Below are 19,964 nucleotides of genomic sequence, written 5' to 3'. Positions count from 1 at the left end.
AAGGACACACAAAGGTTTATTGTGAAAAGATGGTAAAAGATATTCCATGCAAATAGTAGCAAAAGAGGGCAGGGGTGGCTATGCTAATATAAGACAAAATGGACTTTAAGTCAAAAACCATTACAAGATACAAAGAAAGACATTATACAATGATACAAGGATGAAATCATCCCAAAGATAGAACAATTACAAATGGTGAAACATGTTTTACCAAACATCAAAATTCCCAAAATACATGATGCAAACACTGACAGAACTGAAGAAAGAAACAGACAGGTGTTCAATAATAGTTGGAGACTTCAATACCACACCATCAATGATGAATACAACAACCAGACAGAAGATCAGTAAGGAAATAGATGGCTAGAATAACACTAGGAACCGACTGGACCTAAAAGACATATACAAAACACTCCACCATGGAAGAATACACATTTTTCTCAATGAAATGTGAACATGAAACATTCTCCAAGACAGATCGTATGTTAGGCCATGAAACCAGTCTTAATATATTTAAGAAGATTAAAATCATACAGAGTATATTTTCCAATCACAAGGGAGTAAAACTAGAAATCAATAGACAAGTGAAGAATCTCCAAAAACGTGGAAATCAAGAAACACACACTTGAACAACAAGTGGGTCAAAAAAAAAAAAAATTCCAAAGTAAATTAGAAAATATCTCAAGACAAATGAAAATGAAAATATAACACATCATAATTTATAGGATGTGGTGAAAGCAGTTTTAAAGGGAAATTTATAGCTGTAAACAATTCCATTAAAAAAAAAAGACCTCAAATAAACCACCTAAACTTATACCTTAAGAAACTAAGAAAAGAGCAAACTAACCCCAAAGTTCACAGAAAGAAGGAAATAATAAAGATTATAGCAGGGATAAATAAAATAGAGAACAGAAAAATAACAGAGAAAAATCAATGAAACTAATAATTGATTGGTTCCTCAAAAAAAAAAAATCAACAATTCAAAAGCCTTTAGGTAAATTGACTAAGAAAAAAAGAAGTCTCAAAAAACTATAATTAAAAATGAAAATGGGACATAACTACTGATTCTACAGAAATAAAAAGGAATACAAGAGAGGAAATTGTATCCAAACACACTAGGCAGCCTAACTGAAATGGATATATTCCTAGAGAAAACAATTTACCAGGACTGAATCATGGGGAAATACAAAATCTGAATATACTAAAAACTAAGAAAACGAAATCAGTAATTAAAATCTCCCAACCAAGAAAACCCAGGACCAGAAGGCTTCACTAGTGAATTCTACCAAACATTTAAAGAAAAATTAACACCAATCCTCCATAAACTGTCCCAAAAAATTGAAGAGGGAGAAATACTTCCAACTTCGTCCTATGAAAGTGTTACCCTAATACCAAAGCCAGACAAAGACACTAGAAGAAAAAACTACAGACCAATATCTGCTGAATATTGATGCAAAAATCTTCAAAAAATACTAATAAACTGAATACAACAGTATATTAAAAGGATTATGCATCATGACCAAGTGGGTTTGTTCCTGGAATACAAGATAGTTCCACATACAAAAATCAATCAATCCATGTTAACAGAATCAATGGGGGAAAAAAACCACATGATGAAAAAGCATCTGACAAAATTCAACACCTTTCTGTGATTAAAAAAAAAATCACACCCAACAAACTAGAAATAAAAGGAAACTACCTCAACATAATAAAGGTTATATGTTATATGTGAAAATCCCATAGTAAACATCACTCTTAATGGTGGCAGACAAACTTTTGCTCTAAGATGAGGAACAGGACAAGGATGCCTGCTTTCACTACTTCTATTTAACACACTACTAAAAGTTCTGGCCAGAGAAATTAGGCAAGAAATAAAAAAAGTAAAAGATGTACAAATTGGAAAAGAAGAAGTAAAATTACCTCTGTTTGCAGATAATGTAATCTTATATGCTGAAAACTCTAAAGATTACACACACACACACAAATTTTTATAATAAATGAATTCAACAAAGATGAAGGATACAAAATCAACAAACAAAAATCAGTTGTGTTTCTATACAATAACAATGAATAATTCAAAAAAGAACTAAGAAACAATACCATTTATAATAGCATCAGAAGGAATAAAATACTTATGAATTAACTTAACCAAGAAGGCAAAAGACTAGTACACTAAAAACCACAAAGTGTTTCTGAAGAAATTCAAGAAGACACAAATAAATGAAAAGACATACCATGTCCGTGGACTGGAAGACTTAATATTGTTAAGATATCAATACTAGGCTGGGCATGGTGGCTCATGCCTGTAATCCCAGCACTTTGGGAGTTCGAGGCAGGTGGATCACTTGAGGTCAGGAGTTCAAGACCAGCCTGGCCAACACAGTGAAACCGCTTCTCTATTAAATATACAAAAATTAGTCAGGCATGGTGGCAGGTGCCTGTAATCCCAGCTACTTGGGAGGCTGAGGCAGGAGAATTGTTTGAATCCGGGAGGTAGAGGTTGCAGTGAGCTGAGATGGCGCGACTGCACTCCAGCCTGGGTGATGGAGCGAAACTCCGTCTCAAAAAAAAAAGAAAAGAAAGATGTCAACACTAGCTGAAGAATCTACAAATTTAATACAATCTCATCAAAACCTAAACATTAAAATATTTAAGCAAAAAAACTAAATGCTGGCCAGCACAGTGGCCTGTAGTCCCACACCTGTAGTCCCAGCACTTTGGGAGGCCAAAATAGCTTGAGCTCAGGAGTTTGAGACCAACCTGGGCAACATGGCGAAACCCTGTCTCTACAAAAAATACAAAAATTAGCTAGGTGCAGTGGTTCATGCCTATGGTCCCAGCTACTCAGGAGGCTGAGGTGGAAAGATCACTTGAGCCTGTGAGGCAGAGGTTGCAGTAAGCCATGTTCATGCCACTGCACTCCAGCCTGGGTGACCCTGCCTCAAAACAAACAAACAAACAAACAAACAAGAACTAAATGCTGTATTTTGATGAAATAGAAAAATACATTCATAAATTCCTATGGAATTTAAGGGACCCTGAATAGCCAAAACAATCTCAAGAAAGAACAAGGTTGGAGGTCTCATACTTCATGACTTCGAAACTTATTACAAAGCTACAGTAATCTAAATGGTGTGGTACAAAGACAGGCATGGAGATCAATGGAATAAAATATCCTGGAAATAAACCCTTAAATATATGGTCAAATGACAAGGGTGCCATGGACTTTCAATGGGAAAAGAACAGTCTTCAAAAAAATGGAGCTGGGAAAACCAAATATCCACATGCAAAAGAAGGAAGTTGGATGCTTATGTTACACCATGTACAAAAATAAACTCGAAATGAATCAAAGACCTAAACGAGAATTCAAACTACAAAAGTCTCAAAAGAAAACATAGGCAAAAAGTTTCAAGGCATTAGATTTGGCAATTATTTCTTGGATATGACACCAAAAGCACAGGTGACAAAAGCAAAAATAGATGAACTACATGAAAATTAAAAACTTCTTTGCATTAAAGGACATAAGGCAAAAAGGTATCCTACAGAATTGAAGAAAATATTTGCAAAGCATATACTCATAAGAGATTAATATTCAGAATATATAAGGAACTACAACTCAACAACAGAACCAAAAAAACTAATTAAAAAATGGGCAAAGGACTTGAACAGACAGTTTTCCAAAGAAGACATACAAATGGCCAATAAGCACATGAAAAGATACTCAACCATCACTAGTTATTAGAAAAATTTGTATTAATTTTATAAGCTAAAAGAAAGAGAACTGATAACTTTACAACATTAACTTTTGCCATTCAGGAACTTCATCTCTCTCCAAATTTTTTTCTCTTTACAAAGCTTTGTAGTTTATTTGTATAGGTTTTGCCCATTTTGTTTTGAGGATTATTCTGAAACTATTTAAAAACTGGTTAATAGTTTGAAGGGAATCTCTTTTTAAATTATACCTTATAAACGACTATTTCCAGTGTGTACGGGAGTGTATAGAGACATGCTTACGTATGTTAATGTACACATTTTATTTCATTTAGATGTTTTGAAACTGGCCCACTTCACTGTTTGTTTTACAGTTTTCTAAGTGATTTGCTTAGATTTTCCAAGAAGGCAAGCATATCACTAATAAAATAAGTTTTTCTCTTCCTTTCCAATATTTAAGACTCTTACTTTCTTTTCCTAGTTTATTATGCTAGCCAGAATACACAGAACAACATAAATAAAATATTCTTCTGTTTCAAGTTGCACTAAGAGTATCTTTGTAAGTCACATATGGGAGTTGAAGGCAAAACTAATAGATGGAGATTGAAGGTAGATCAGAGGGGGCCGGTATGGAGTAGGGGAGTGGGCTGCAACAGCAATAAGAACTTTCCAGGGAGATGGAGATGTTCTGTGTCTCAACTAGGGTCACAGCTACACAGGTGTATGTATTCGTCAAAAGTCATTCACCTGCACACTTAAACCCTCTGTTTTTATTGTTACCAACTTATACCTTAAGACTGATTTAAAAAAAAACAAAAAAAGAAAAAAAAAGAAAGTAAAACCTTTGAAGGTTCTACTGCGATGATACTGTGTCTGCTCTCCTTTTACAGACTGTTGTAATGAATTACATTAATATGGCCAGGCGCAGTGGCTCACGCCTATAATCCCAGCACTTTGGGAGGCCAAGGTGGGTGGATCATGAGGTCAGAACTTCAAGAATTACATTAATAGTTCTTTCTTTCCTCTCATGTTTTACATATTTTAAGAGAATTAAAACACTAAGATACGATCATTGTAGAGAAGTGTTTAAAATGTAGTTACGGGCTGGGCACGGTGGCTCATGCCTATAATCCCAGCACTTTGGGAGGCTGAGGCAGGCAGATCACTTGAGGTCAGGAGCTCAAGACCGGCCTGACCAATATGGTGAAACCCTGCCTCTGCTAAAAATACAAAAACTGGCCGGGTGTGATGGCACGCACCTATAATCCCAGCTACTTGGGAGGCTGAGGCATGAGAATCACTTGAGTCCAGGAGGCAGGGGTTGCAGTGAGCCGAGATCATGCCACTGGACTCTGGCCTGGGTAACACAGCAAAACTGTCTCAAAAAAAAAAAACAATGCAGTTAAGCACTATGAAACAAACACCTGAAATGCCTCCATGGCAGAGATTACTATCAACATTTTTTTCCCTCCCAAACACTGACCAAAACAATTGTGCACACACATATGCATGTGTATACATGGGTTGTGTGTGCATGTGTGTAGCTGTATCATGTTACCAGCTGCTCAGACATTTCCACATCCCACAAGGCTCCACATGATCTGGCCCCATGTGTTAGTTTCCTCTCGCTGCTGTAACAAACTTAGTGGCTTAAAACAAAAGAAACCTATCCTCTAAGAGTTCTAGAGGACAGGAGTCTGAAATGAGTCTTAAGGGGTCAAAATCAAAACCTCACTCCCTCTGGAAGCTCTAGGGGAGAATCTGTCTCCTTCTCTTTCCCAGCACACAGAGCTCCATCTCTTGGCTCACGGCCCTTCCTCTGTCGTCAAAGCCAGGAGCACAGCATCTTTCCTCTCTTATGCTGCTTCCACTACATGGCCTTTTTTCCTGTCTGAAACGTCCCTCTGTTCCTCTCTATAAGGACCCCTGTGGTTACACTGGGTCTATCTGGATAATCCAGGACAATCTCCCATCCCAAGGGGCTTCTCTTAGTCACCTCTGCAAGGGCCTCTTCTCTATAAGTTAACATCCACGGGTTCCAAGACTAGGACCTGGTTATCTTTGGGGCCATTGTTCGGCCACTTGCACCTCACCTATCTCTTCAGCCTCATGTTCGGCAGCCCCCTGCTCCCACCCCACCTGCCCTCTACTCTATAGCTATGTTGCTGTCCTCTCAGTTCCTTGAACACACCACGACCTCTTCTTGCCACAGTCTTTGTCACCCACAGGATATCACATGGGCATCAGAGAAAGGGAGAAACCATTCTGTGTAGTAGAAGGGAAAAAGCTGCAGTCTCCTGGGATAGCTGGGAAGGTGTGAGAAGAGCTGGCAAAGCTAGGAACTGTGTTGGTTCAAGAGCCCAGAGAAGACACCTCCAGTGATCAAGCATTCAGGGAGCCATTCTGGGGAGCAGAAGCCACTGAGAAAGGTTATTAACCTGGGTGACAAACCCTTCCTGTCTCCTCCATGGAACCCTCCATCAGGTCTGCATTGCTTGTCGTGGCTTCTGTGTGAATGTGTGATGGGGCTAAGCTCAGGGTCCAGGTGGATGTGGGTGGCAGGGCGGTGTGCAGACTCGGGGCACATGGCACCCACTGACATTTAGGTCAAAGGAGGAACAGGGGCAAACAGGGTTGTGCACATCCCTCAGTCGTCCAGTTTGGTAGTGGAAAGCCAAGGTGTTGGGCTGGCAGAGGGACAAGGGACAGCATCATGAGGTAACAAAACCCAGAAATATCCACTGTTTTGGAGAATCCAACCCACCGCCCACGAGCCAGGGGAGACCAGGTGGTAGGGACGAGCCTGCCCCACTTTGTGGCCGCCTCGAATGTCCAGGTGTCCACTTACAGCTGTGGAGAGTCTGGATGCCAGCGTCATCTCCAGGTTCCCCTTCAGGCCCACCAGGGGTGGCACCAACGTCAAAAGGTCTTTCACCTCCACAAACACAGGCCAGTGCTGGTAGGGAAACAGTAAGGAGATAAGCCAAACACACACGTTAGCAAATCTCTGGAAATTTCTTGAGAGAACCTTCAGCAAGTCACTTTTCACTCCCTATAAAATGAACAAATAGGACTAAGTAGTTTCTTAAATGGCTTTAAACTAAACAGAAATAAATGAAAGCTGTGAAAACCTTTTAGTGCTGTTCACTAAATCGGCATCAGTGGCCGTAAGCACACTGGGGGCTGGGCCAGGCTGGAGGCCAGCGGGTGGCAGCCATGCTGCATGTGCTCTGCACCATGGGTTCTGTAGAGGCATGCACAGGTCCCGGATGAGAAAGTTGGGGAATTTCTCATGAATGGGGAGGCTTAGAAACACCTGCAAGACGGCTGGGCTGAGGAAGGGCCCTGCCTCTACCAGGGATCAAGGATCTTCACACAGGCCATGCAGGCCCTGCCTCCCTCTGCCCCCAGGTCCAGGGACTGTGTGCACGCTGCCACTGAGCACCCTGTGGGGCTCAGGGTTTTTAAAAACAGATAGAATATGCCTCTATCCCATTAAAAGTAGAAAAATCAATAACTTTAAAGACAGATGAAAGGGATTCATGCTTCAAGGAAAATGGAAGAGAAAACATTTATTGGTAGAGGTGAAAACAATTCTTAACTGTTTAACGTGCAATTAGATGTTCCCCTAAATCAGTTTTAATGCCCCATCTGATCCTACTGATTTATTTTGCCTGTGTGGCTGCTGCAGAGATCTTTGACGCCTAACACTAGAAGCTTCTCCTGGTTTTGGAATTCTAGACCTGGAAACAAATCCCTGCTTTGTCATCAAGGAGAAAGGCAGCCTGGGATCTAGGCCCTGTCCATCCCCTACAAGGCAAGAGCTGTGTAAAGATGTGCAAATCCACCCAGCCTCTAGGGACTTGGACAGTCATCCACAAGCTGCCCAGCAACGGGCCTGACCAGGCGTGAAGGTGAAGAGATCAGGCCAGAGGCCCTTTAAGACTCCTTTCTGCTCTCAGACCAAGGAAGATGAGCACTGTTTAGTTTCTTCCTGTTCCTTATCTACCAGGCTGTGGAATTCAGAATCCAGTTCCAGCTCTGATGGAGTTCTGAGTTTGCCCTCTCTTAAAACTTGAGAAGAAAACAATGCCACCAGGGAGGGTGTCCTCCCACACCTCACAGTCTCCTGGTGGCATCTGGCCACAGTTCTGTGCAGCTGTCCTCTCAGCCTGCACACCCCTCCACATAGGGTGGGCCTCCGTCCTCAGCAGGGGAACCAAGGCCATCATGTACTCCCCAGCTGGCCTTCGGGCACCACCACCCACACCCTCCCTAACCTCCTGTGGAGCCCAGCGTGCTCATGGGCACTCTCTCTGCCTATACCCAAGACCCGGCACCCACCAACTCCAAAGTCACAGCAAACCCCTCCTTTCAGCCTGCCCCACCCAGCAGCCTTCCTCCTGCTCTCTGAGCACTACTACCTCTGAACAAGTGCCTGTTCTCACCCATCACCCTCAGTGCTGCAACTCTATGGCTCTCACTGTCTCCCTAAAGGAAGTGGTGGCCTCCTGATGGGTAAGCCCCATCTGCTGCTCTCCCTGCAGGGTGGCACTGTCCCCCGCTCCACGGATAAAGCACCTGCTGACAGGCACAGCTCTGTACCCTCTCCCCTGGCCTCTGGGCCTCCACCCCCCAGTCCTGTGCCAACCTCATTATCCACCCCGTCTCAGCCCCTATTCTTCCTCCTGACCATGTTAATACCAACCTTCCTTCCTGCTTTCTCTTCAGTTCTTCTTTCTCCCCACACCCTCTCCCTTCCGCAGCTCGAGTACCCTTCCACTGCACACACAGCACTATCTTCTAGCAGCCACCCCACCTGCTCCATGCTCCCGGGGCTTTCAGCAGGAAGCCTAGGCGGGAGACGCGGGGGGAAGCTGAATCCTGATGCATGGTAGTCCCATCCTCCTTGCCAGCTGTTGCTATGACTGGTCAGTGAGGTCTGAGAAGTCCGGCCTGGTCACATCGGGTACCACACAACCGTGACGGGACCAAAGTCTACGGACACTGGCTGAACTGTGTCCCCCAAAACTCGTATGGTGAAGTCCTCATGCCTAGTACCAAAACATGACTGTATTTGGAGATACTGTCTTTCATGAGATAATTAAGTTGAAATGCGGTCATGAGGGTGGGTCCTAGCCCAGTGTGAGTGGCATCCTCATTAGAGGAGGAAATTAGACATGTACAGAGGGAAGACCGTGTGGAGACACAGGGCCATCTGCAAAGCTCAAAAACCAACCTTGCCGATACCTTCATCTCAGACTTCCAGCCTCCGGAAGTGTGGAAAAAAATCAGTTTCTATTGTTTAAGCTACCTCCTCTGTGGTATTTTGTTATGGCAGTCCTAGCAAACTAATACAAATGTAAAGTGAAAAAATACTGGGTGACACTGTTAATCCAGTAATTAACCAATTCTGGCACTGTCCCATCTCTAGACTTCTTTACAGAAATAATAAGTGTCTTTGTTTTTAAAGTCCCTTTGATTTAGGTTTCCTGTTACCTGCAGCCAATAGCAAATACACTGACTGATACCCTGGGCTTGTGCGGGTGCCTCCCAATGTCTATGGCTCAGAAGTCTCTGTGAGCATCAGATCTGCCCATCCAACTCTGGCTGAACCCTGGACACCCCACAAGTACCTCAAACCCCAAATCTCCAAACTTCTCCTTGCCACCCGTGTCCTTCCTGCTCTGCCAGCCAGGACTCAACGCCTTCTTTTCACCAATCTGACACTCAAGTCTTCACAACTTTTAAATTCTGCCACCGCCCTCTCCAGCAACACTGTAAAGATGCCTATATCGGTCACTAGGGAGGCTGAAATCATCAGAAATAATGATTCTTGCACTTGAGGGGCTCTGAACTCTGCCCACAGTCCCCCAGCTCTCCCCTGCTCCTCCGGTCTCACCCTCGGGGTCATCTTTGACACCACTGCCTGGGGTGAGTTTTGTGGCACAAATATGACCCCATCACTCGGCCACCTGTAACCCTTCACTGCCAACTCCTCTCCTGAGTATACCTAACACATAAGTCCTATGAGCCCCAAAGACACACAAGCATATGTCAAGAACAGTCAACGCAAACCCACAGCACTGGAGTCAGAGGTGGGGCTGAGACGGCTGAGCACAGAGGACTCTGCTGGGGCTCTGCTGGGGATGCCCCAGGTAGGGATGCAAACGCCCCTGTACCTTGAGGTGGTCCATGGAGCTGCACACAGGAGTTATGTGCTCTCCTACATGTCTATGCTACCCTTCAATAAAACCAGCAAGACACTCATTTTAACATAAAGCAAACACCTGCTACACTCAGTGCACAGCACACCCTCTGGGCAGAATAGACAGAGCCCCTCACTCCTGCCCAGTATCACTGTCCCCATGACAGCAGCCACCCCTGTCTCTCACTTTCCACAAATGCACACTATCATTCGCCCATATCTTTGCACACAAATCCCTCTGCTTGGAATGTTCACGTCTTTTCAGGGCATCCTGGAAATTGCTACATTACCTTTAAAGTCCAAATCAAATTGTCCTGCTCCTCTGCAGATCCCCTGACCCCTAGGAAGAATGACTGCTCCCTCTTCCTTCACAGGCAAACACCTGCTTGTGGCCCCCACTCCCTGCCCAGCCCTCCGGAACGCCTGACAGTTTCTCTCCCCAGCATCGGCAGGGTGGTCTCAGGGAAGGAGCGATAAGCTCTCAGCACAGCTCTAGGATGAGGCTATTGGGGGAACAAGTGGGTATTCAGGTTGCAAGCCCACAGAAGCACAGGCTTTCTAATGGGGGGCTGGCCAGGATGCAAAAGGCCACTCCAGCCCCAAAAGGGGATGAGTGTCCCATCAACTGAGACAAGCAAGCAGAAGCCACCTAGGAGGCATCATGAGCTCACATTAGGAGGCTGGGTGGCCTGGTGGGTACAGACTGCCCCTCTCCAACTTGGACCCAGGGGCACAGAAAGACTCTGAGTGGCCATTAGGAAGGAGGTGCTGTGTACACTCGGGAACATGAAATGCTATTTGGGGTGTCCTTCTGGGTTGAAATTTTAAATTTATATTTACAGATTAAAAAGCAAAACTGCGGGCCAGGTACGGTGGCTCACGCCTGTAATCCCAGCACTTTGGGAGGCTGAGGTGGGTGGATCACGAGGTCAGGAGTTCAAGACCAGCCTGGCCAACGTGGTGAAACCCCGTCTCTACTAAAAATACAAAAAAATTAGCTGGGCGTGGTGGTGGGCGCCTGTAATCCCAACTACTTGGGAGTTGAGGCAGGAGAATCATTTGAACCCAGGAGGCGGAGGTTGCAGTGAGCCGAGATCACGCCACTGCATTCCAGCCTGGGCGACAGGGCAAGACTCCGTCTCAAAAAAACAAAAAGCAAAACTGCATAGTATAAACCATATATGTATATGTTTATATGTACATAGAAAATTGTCTTGAAAGGTCCACAGCAGCGGTGATAGAGATGAGGGGACAGCCTTCCTCCATTGCTTGGGTGTATTTTCCAATTTTTCCAAACTGCCTCTACGAAATGTTTCAGTTGACAGATAGCACAAACCTCTCAATGATTCCAATACGCTGCCCGAACCATGCTAGGGGAGAAACAGACTGTGACAAGCGAATCTCCCTCAGCACATGCCTCCACCGCAGGGAGACCGCCATGGCCCTCCCACCTGCACCCCCGGGCTCCAAACCTTGTCCTTTTTTACCAGGGGCGACACCAGCATGCTGCGAGCTGGGCACACCGCAGCTCTGCCCACAGCGGCCATGCCCCCACCCGACAGGGACCACAGCACACAGACTCAGTCATCTGGTCCTCACAGTTCTGTGAGGTGGGGGATTTCATTATCCCCATTTTACAGATGGGGAAATCGAGGCAGAACAGTGTGACTAAAAATCCCCTCCACTGGTGAGTGGCAGACTCTGCCTCCTGAGCCCACATGCACTGGGAGGAAGGCGGTTTGAGCTCCTTGGGCTGAGGAGGCACACGCAGGCTAAGGTTCTGACAAACCTCCATCATTCTGCGAATCTCTAATGCCGAGGTCTCAGCGTTGGAGGTCCCTCCTGCCAGCCTCACTGACACCCGGGACGCTCAAGCAGCAAGGGCAGGTTGAGGGCTGCCCTCCCACTGTGGAGGCCCCTCATGTCTCCAGCCTGCCCTATCTGTGGTGCCAGGAGACCCAGTCTGTGTATCTCCCACCCCAATCCCCCAAACACCCAGTACGCACTTGAACGGTGTTCATCACCAGGCCGGCCGTCATCATGCACAAGCCGGACAGCAGAATGGGCATCACGACCTGGCACATGATGGTGAAGAAAGACTCAGGCAAGACCCCATGTGGGGACCGGGTGAGCTCACAGCTGAAGCCTCGCAGCTTCTTGCCCTGAAAGCAAAACTCCAGATTCAGCTGGGTGACCACCATGGCCAGGCAATGCACCACGATCCCAGGAGCACGAAGTCGGAGCCTGGAGTGCTCCAGTCCTCTCCTCCTGGCCCACACCAGGACGCTCTTCCCAAGAAGTCCACACAAACAGAAGCTTCCCAGTCACCAGGTGCCCTGCGCCTGCAGAGAGTTCCCCAACAGCCCCTTGGCTGAGGGCCAGCACAAATGAGTGAGGAACAAAGGCCAGTGTGACTCAGGGCCTCATTACAGAGGCTCTGCCAGGCCCTGCTGTCCCTCCCTGAAGGTCAGGCTCTCCTCAGACAGTGGCTGTGTGTCTGCCAGGACCTCCCTCTGCCGACCTGCCATGGAGGCTCACGGTCCCTCTGCACTGGCCTTGACAGCAATCAGCAGCCCAGCAGGCCGGTCCATACTGGCTTGGGCTGGACAGAGCTGGAGCCCACGTGGTGCCTGGCCTTGGTGAGTGCCCACACCAAGGTCTGCTGCCACCTTGCCCTGTACAAGTGTCCTGGGCTGTTCCCCTCCTGGCAGAGGAGGGCCTGGGGAGATATCAGCACAGAGGGACTGCCTCCTCGGGCCAGCTCTACAGACCTCGAGTTTTATTCCTCAAGGTCAAGCAGTCTATGGGTCCCTAAGCAGGAAGCCACGCCCTGGGTCATCTCAAGTTGTGTCCAGCCAGGGGGTTCATGGCCACAGGAAGCTGTGTTCACAGAAGAAAACGCAGGCCTGTTCTCCCTCCATGGCCTGGAAGTCTCATAAACATGCTTCCAAAGTGGCCTCACTTTCTTCAGCTACAAAGGTCAGACTGGCCCTGCTGACCCCTCCTCACCCAGAGAAGAAGGGGCTGGGAAGCCACTTCTGACTCCTGGGGTTCTGTTGTTGGGTGTGTCCTCTGCGCATTCCACAGGCACCAGGAACAGAATGTTCAGGTCTGAGGGCAGGCAGGGGCAGGCAGAAGCACGAAGCTGGGGGTCAGACTCACACCAGCTGAATCCAGCACTGCGGTCGGGTCTAGGCCTCACTTCCACTCCCATACCTAAACTGTCACCCTAGTGGGCACGTTATCTGGTTCTCCCGTTGGACAGCCTATCCTAGGCTCAAGTACAGACCCCGGCCTGGAGTCCACTGCCCTCCCCAGTGTGGATCCTACCGGCCTCCCCAAGGCTGTCCCTGCCACCGAACTCCAGACGAATTTCTCCAGCACCTGTTCCCCTCATGCCCCCAATATTTCTTGCACTGCGTCTTCATGCACACCCTTCATTTACTCATTCATTCAACAGATATTTTTAAACCCCTCATAGGAGCAATGCATAACGGGTCCTAAACTCCAGCACAATTCCCACTGAGAGCTAGAGTTTCTGTCCCCCTCTTCCCTCTGTCCCCACAGCTTAACCGAGAGAACAAAGTGGAAGAGATGCCCTGTGGCAGTCAGTTTCTGGGCATGGATCTTAAGAAACTGACAACTTCTATGTCCTATCTCTTGGGCTGCTCATGTTCCCAGCTACTCTGCTGTGAGGAAGACCACATGGTCACATGTAGAGGCCGTATGCCAGGGTCCTGCCCACAGCCCAGCCTTGCACATGAGTGGGCCGTCTTGGGCTGGCCCAACAGCCACCACGCAGAGCAGGCAGTTTTTCTCACCGGGCTCTGCTCAACCTGTAGATTCGGCATCAAACAATAATTGGCTTTAAACAAACTGCTAAGCTTTGGTGTCCTTTGTTATGTAGCCATAGTTAACCGCATTTGGGGAATCTCTTCCCCATCCGTGATCTCGCTATTTCAGATGTAGCAACTCCCAAACCCCGCACAGCCCAGACCTCTTCTCTGAGCTTTCAGATCATATACCTAGGCTCTGGTAGGGATGAGCATGTGTCTCACTCCTCCAGTCTCTCAGGACTGCCACTTCCAAGCCTGCCTCTCCCAAGCGGCCTGCCTTAAGGAAAGGTTCTGCCAGAAATGCAAGCCTCACTCTGAGCCCCTACCATCTCAGTCCCACATCCACTCTGCCTGTCCCCACACCTCTCCCACAGCTGTCCCCCACTCCCGCCCACAGACGCTGCCTTCGCCATGGCCCTTTGTCCCTCTAATCTGTCTCCTCACAAAACCAGTGTGTGCTCTTCACAGGCACAACCCACAGGTGCACTGTGAGGATGGCCCTTGCTCGCACATCCTCCATGGCGGTCAACACACTGCCTGAGAAAGGAGCATCCGGACCCCTTGCAATCTGGAAAGACACATCCACGTGAACCTCCTTCTTTCAAGTACATGGTCATATGCTGCAGCTGCAGAGGGAGCTTCTCACAACCCTCACAGGGGCCATGCCCATGCTCCTCCCCTCTGCTGCAGGCCAACACATCACCCAGGCCAAACGTCTGCCAGGCCTCGTGGCCAGCTGAGGCACCTCCTCTCAGCCAGAGCCTAACAGCTCTTTCCCCAGAATTCCCAACTTACTCTCTGAAACTCCCTGAAGACGGGTCCCACTTTTGCGTAACAGAAGCATGAAATGCAGGTGTATCTGCTCTCCCTCTCTGGCACGCACCCATCCTGAGAACACAGCCCTTCTCACTGCTGCAATTTTGGGGATTTCTCCATGGCTCCATTCCACAGATCAGTACTTAGGGCCTAGTAATTGCCAGCCTCTGCCCTAAATGCCAGGGTACACTGTGAGCAGAATGAACACAGGTTATCAGATAGTCAAAAAAAAAAAAAGAAATAAATAAATGATGATCTGTGACAAGTGCTCTGAAGCAAACCCAGGGCATAACGAGGGCACAGAGCAGACTTGGCCACACGCAAACAGTCACTGCAAATGAATGAAGGAATGCCCGTAACACTCAGTCACTGCAAATGGATGAAGGAATGCCCATTTGTTCCCTTGTGCAGCACTCTGTATTTCTCAGAGCTCTCTCACATTCTGTCATTTTCACAACAGCACTGGGATGTTCACAGGAACTATAGCGTTCTGTTTTGCAGATGAAGAAAATGAACAGTTTCCCAAGATCACACAGCAAGTTAGTGTCAAAGGCAGGCCAAGACCCTCAGCTTCTGGGCTGCTACTCCTGCCTGCCAACCCCATTGCTGCCCGTCATCCATGGTTAGGATCAGTTTGTTCAAACAGGAGATTGGACCGGCAGGAGGCAGAGAGAAACGGCCTGATTCTGAGAGAAGTGTTGCAGAAAGTTACTGGTTTAAAGGCATCACCTGTAAAGACAGAGTCCTCTGTCTTTAAGGCTGGCCTAGTTTCCCTGGCTGCTCAAGGCCTGTTGTGGGATGCACATTCCCAAGGCATACAGCTGAGCAGCCCCCAGACAGGTGATCGCTTCCTTCAGGTGTCAGCACCTCTTACAGTGTCATCATAGTTTTGGACGTGGTCAAACATCATTGCACAATGTATAATCATACACAGTGAATCCTGGAACCACCCTCATCAGCACAGGAGATGCAGAAATAAACAACCATTTGCATACTCTCATATAGAAAGAGGTGTCTGATCAAGTAAGTTACAAATCATTACAAAAATGTTTCTCAAATCTGTTTAAAAACTGAGTGAGAGACCGGGTGCAGTGGCTCACGCCTGTAATCCCAGCACTTTGGGAGGCCGAGGCGGGCAGATCACCTGAGGTTGGGAGTTCGAGACCAGCCTGACCAATATGGAGAAACCCCATCTCTACTAATAATACAAAAATTAACTGGGCGTGGTGGCGCATGCCTGTAATCCCAGCTACTCGGGAGGCTGAGGCACCAGAATCACTTGAACCTGGGAGGTGGAGGTTGCAGTGAGCTGAGATCATGCCATTGCACTCCAACCTGGAAAACAAGAGCGAAACTCTATCTCAAAAAAAAAGTGAGAAGGATACACACACACACACACACACACACACACACACACGTGCACACAGTGAAACATTCAGAAGGATATATACCAAAATGTTAACAGTAGTTGCCTTTGGGTGGTGGGTTCATAAGTAATCTTTATTTTATAATTTTCTGTCTATTCTGACAATTGTGATTGTTTGCTTTTATAAATAAAAAAACTATCAAAAGCAAATAAAGTAATTATATAAGAAAAATGACTTTCCTGTGAAAACCTGAGAACAAAACATGTCAACACAGCTCACTGGGTTATAATCCAGAAAATCAAAAGTGTGGTTTCAAAAATAGCTCAGTAGCACAGCAGAAAAATCTCAAAGAGCTTGAACTAGATTCCAGCTGCACGGAGCAGCAGGTGGAAGCCGGGTCCGGCGGTTTCTGTGTGACCTTCTCTGGGCCTCCAGCCCACCCCACAGCCCACAGCATGAGCAAGTGGCACAAGATCAGTGGTGCTCACCAATCAGGGGCACCAGGACCACCTGAGGAGCTTCTGCAACAGGCCGCCCAGGCCCCACAAAGACCACAGGATCAGAACGCTGAGGACCACTGATCTCTGCCCACTGCCTCGTTCTTACTGGGGTGTGTTTTAGGGGAGGGTCCACAGAGCGTGGGCAGGGGCTCTGGAGTACATTTCTGACACTGCAGTGGGAACTGCTTGTTTACCAGGAGCAGTTTCCAACGCAGCATCCAATTCATTTCTCAGGGTCACCTTGACCCTTGGCAGGTTCTGGGTCAGATGGTCATTCTTACAGGCATGAATTCTTCCCTCATCTTGTTCAGGTCTCACAGATCAGGCCAATTAAATTTTAAATAACTGTTAAGGTTCTTCTTTATTTTCTGCTTCTGATCTCAACTGGCAGAACCCACCCACAGGTGAAGATGAAAGACTTGTCCACCCCCTGCCAGGCTGGCCTGCTACCACACTGTCTCCAAGCAGCCTCTCTTGCCTCCCCTGCAACACCTCCTCCTGGGGAAGGGGGATCTTCTTGGCCTCCCTCCGCAGGGCCGCTCCCACCACTTGCTGGAGCACACGGCCCTCACTGCTATCAACGTTGACCCCAGAACCTGCTGTGTGAGCGGCATGAGGGCAGGGGTGTCTGCCTGGCACAGGTACACAGTATATGCTGCCTGAATGAGTGAATGAATGAATGAATGAATGAACTGCTGTGGCCCTCACCTGTCCAGGCCTGGGTGCCAAGGGTTCACCATACCCTTAACCCAAGGGTGAGACCCCCTCCCTCACTGATGAGGTGAAGAGGAGGTGACCATAACAACTGGCTCACAAACAGACAGATGGGCCCACCGTGACTGAGGACACCTGGCCAGCTCTCCCTGTCTGTTCTTCGCTTGCTAACAAGCCCACACAGCCAGTTGGGATGCAACTGCCAATTGCTGGCTTGAACATCTGCTGTCTCTCTTGGGCTCTGTCATCTCCTCCCACCCTAAAGAGTTGTTTTTGCCCCCATGACAAGAACCACTGTTAACTGACTACAGGCTGGTGTGAGTCTGGTGGGTGCTCCCTGGCACTCCTGCCACCTGGTCTGACTTACAAATTGGCTTGACAAGATGAGACTCCACAGACCCTCCCCTGCTCACCATTAAAACAGTTAATACTACCCAATGCAAATTACAATAGGACCTTCAAGGAGGGAAACTTATTATGTGAGACTTAAAAAGGGTATGTCAATCCCCCTGCTTCTCCTTTACACAGGCCAATATGGCTCATTCCTAAACCTGGAGAGAACAAAAGGGTACCTCCTGGTGGATTACCACCACCTTAATGGCATGACCCTGTCCATTCAGACCCCCACATCCAATACCGAATATTATTGAAATCACTGACTCCATCCAAATCAACTGGTACTTTGCTGCTACAGACTTGGCTAATACATTCTGTTCAGTGCCTATTTCACCAGCCTCTCAGACACAGTTGGCCTTCACCTCTAAAGGGACACTAGATATCTTTTCCAGGCTCCCCACGGGGACCTCCGCAGCTCTGCCATCACAGAGTCATGCGGCCAAGGTCTCCCCTGCATCTGCCTTTCTCAGGAGCACAGTTACATTACACTGATGATGCCCTCCTCCACAGAGCCTCTTTTAACACACTCATTAAGGGCATACAAGTAACTCACAAAGGCACTCACAATGAGAGAGGGGGCCATCACCCCACATGTGGTGCGAGGCCTGGCACCTTGGTTAAATGCCTGAAAATTATTTGGTAAACTGAGAGCCATCTCCAACACTGCAACAAAAGAACTATTAACCTTCTCAGCATCCACAACATTAATACAAGTCTCCAATATCTTTTAGTTCTTTTTGGGTTTTGGAAGCAACATATTTCTCATCTACAAATTTTACTTATGCCCATTTATGCTGTCATCTGCAAAGCAAGCCAACTCAAACAGGCCACTCCAACAAAAGGTTCTAGGATCTGCCCAAGTTAAAATCAGCAGTCACTCTTATTAGTGTCCCCACGAACGCCTTCATGGAAGAGAGGGGCATTAGCAACCTCCCCTCAAGCCCTGGAGTCTATAGGCTGATGGCCTTAAGTTGTCTAGGGGCCGCAGATCCAGGGAAATGCTCTCCTCCACCCTGCACTGTGCACCATCAGAGGAGTAGCTGCTGGACACATGCTGGGCTCTCCTGGAAGCATAGGTTCTCACAGACACTGTGCCTGTGACCCTCCATTCCCACTGCCCATTATGCCTTCACATGTGGCACCCCCAAGCTCAGTACAGCTACTGAGGTCTCCTTAAAAATAGAATGGAGCCAAACCTGGGCTCTCTGGCATATGCCACCTGCAGGATGGGTGGTCTCCCCTGTCCTCAGTCCTTTGCCAGATGCCATGGTGCCAGAGGAGTCACCCCTCCCTGGGCCCCTTGGCTACCCAAGGCCCCTTGAGATGGGCTGGCCATTCACGGTGGCAGCTATAGGCTTCATGGAGGGTGCTGCCATGTAATATGCAAGGGAGCTCAGGGGAAGGCTGCTGCTTCCCATCTTAACCAGGAAGTCCCTGATAAAGAGCAAACCTCCAAGGGTCAGCGCAGCGGCCAAGCATCAGGCAATCAACAGCACAGGCGCCCTGGCCTGCTGGTGGCTCCCTCTGCACCTGGGCACAGGCTCTTGGCCCAGGGCCTCAAAGATGCCCCATTTGGGGGTAGAGAGCTCTGGGAATTTCCTGCCTCATTGACACACAAAACATAAAACAGGGTAACAAATGCCTACACATATACTACAGCCACACACAAGGCCTCAGCCAGTCACTCCTGATCCTCTCTAAGGTTCAGACATGGCCGACGGTGGCCAAGGCCCTCATCTCCTTCTTGAAATATAGAGCACCAGCTCTGCAGGAAGCACCCAGTGGAGCCTCTACTTCCTGGGTGGGCCACAGGCAGCCAGGGTTAGCAGGAGGCACATGGGCCCCTCACTTCAACTCTGATGAAGTGACAGGTGGCAAAGTGACCTCCATTGGGTGTCACCACTGTCATAGGCACTGATTAAGCCAGACCCAACCCCCCCCGGGGACACATACTCCCCATACCCAGGCCACCAAATCCCTCTGTTGCCCTTCCTGGACAAGGGCACCACATGGTACTCTCCCTCCTGGCCAAGGGTCTACGCTGCTGCCTGGAGAGGCTCTTCTATTCCCTGGAAGTCTCAGTCACCACCAAGACTTAAGCTGGCATTGAGGCATCAAGGGGTCAATGGTGGGGTAAGGCCTAAAACTATGAAGTGCTGCCTCAACACCTGGAGAAAGCAAGATAATATGATCAGTGCGTTCCCCTCCTGACTCTGCTCCTGTGGATGAGGCTCCCAGCCCAAGACCCTCCTTATCTCAGGGCAGGAACTGTCCCTCCACATCCCCGAGGAGCACGCTTCAGTTTCTGCCACCCTGTGGAATTACGCATATAGTCAGGAATGGAGGGCAGGTTTCCCACTCTCTTGTTACGACAAATCTTGCCCCCCACACCCCCTGCTGGCTCACTCTGCTCCCC

The 19,964-nt window shown here is 47.9% G+C and overlaps 1 protein-coding gene across 3 annotated transcripts in view; it reads right to left on the bottom strand.

Annotated features, from left to right (window-relative positions):
* The window catches only part of LOC129047313 (solute carrier family 41 member 3-like), an 83,908-nt gene that overhangs the window by 38,118 nt on the left and 25,826 nt on the right, over positions 1 to 19,964 (bottom strand). The window contains exons 3-4 of one of the 3 annotated variants that reach the window (XM_063721717.1): positions 11,926 to 12,081; positions 6,560 to 6,667 (exon numbers count right to left, since the gene is read on the bottom strand). In XM_063721717.1, coding sequence (XP_063577787.1) covers positions 6,560 to 6,667; positions 11,926 to 12,081 — 264 coding nt within the window. Of the gene's footprint in view, positions 1 to 2,234; positions 2,561 to 4,970; positions 5,939 to 6,559; positions 6,668 to 11,925; positions 12,082 to 19,964 lie in introns of those variants that run through there. The other 2 variants (XM_063721718.1, XM_024244298.3) reach the window with 2 other exon arrangements.

The sequence above is a fragment of the Pongo abelii genome, chromosome 2, assembly GCF_028885655.2.
Source record: "Pongo abelii isolate AG06213 chromosome 2, NHGRI_mPonAbe1-v2.0_pri, whole genome shotgun sequence".
NCBI classification, from domain to species: Eukaryota; Metazoa; Chordata; class Mammalia; order Primates; family Hominidae; genus Pongo; species Pongo abelii.
Note: the sequence above shows the minus strand (reverse complement) of the source record. Positions and strands in the feature narration are given on the sequence as shown.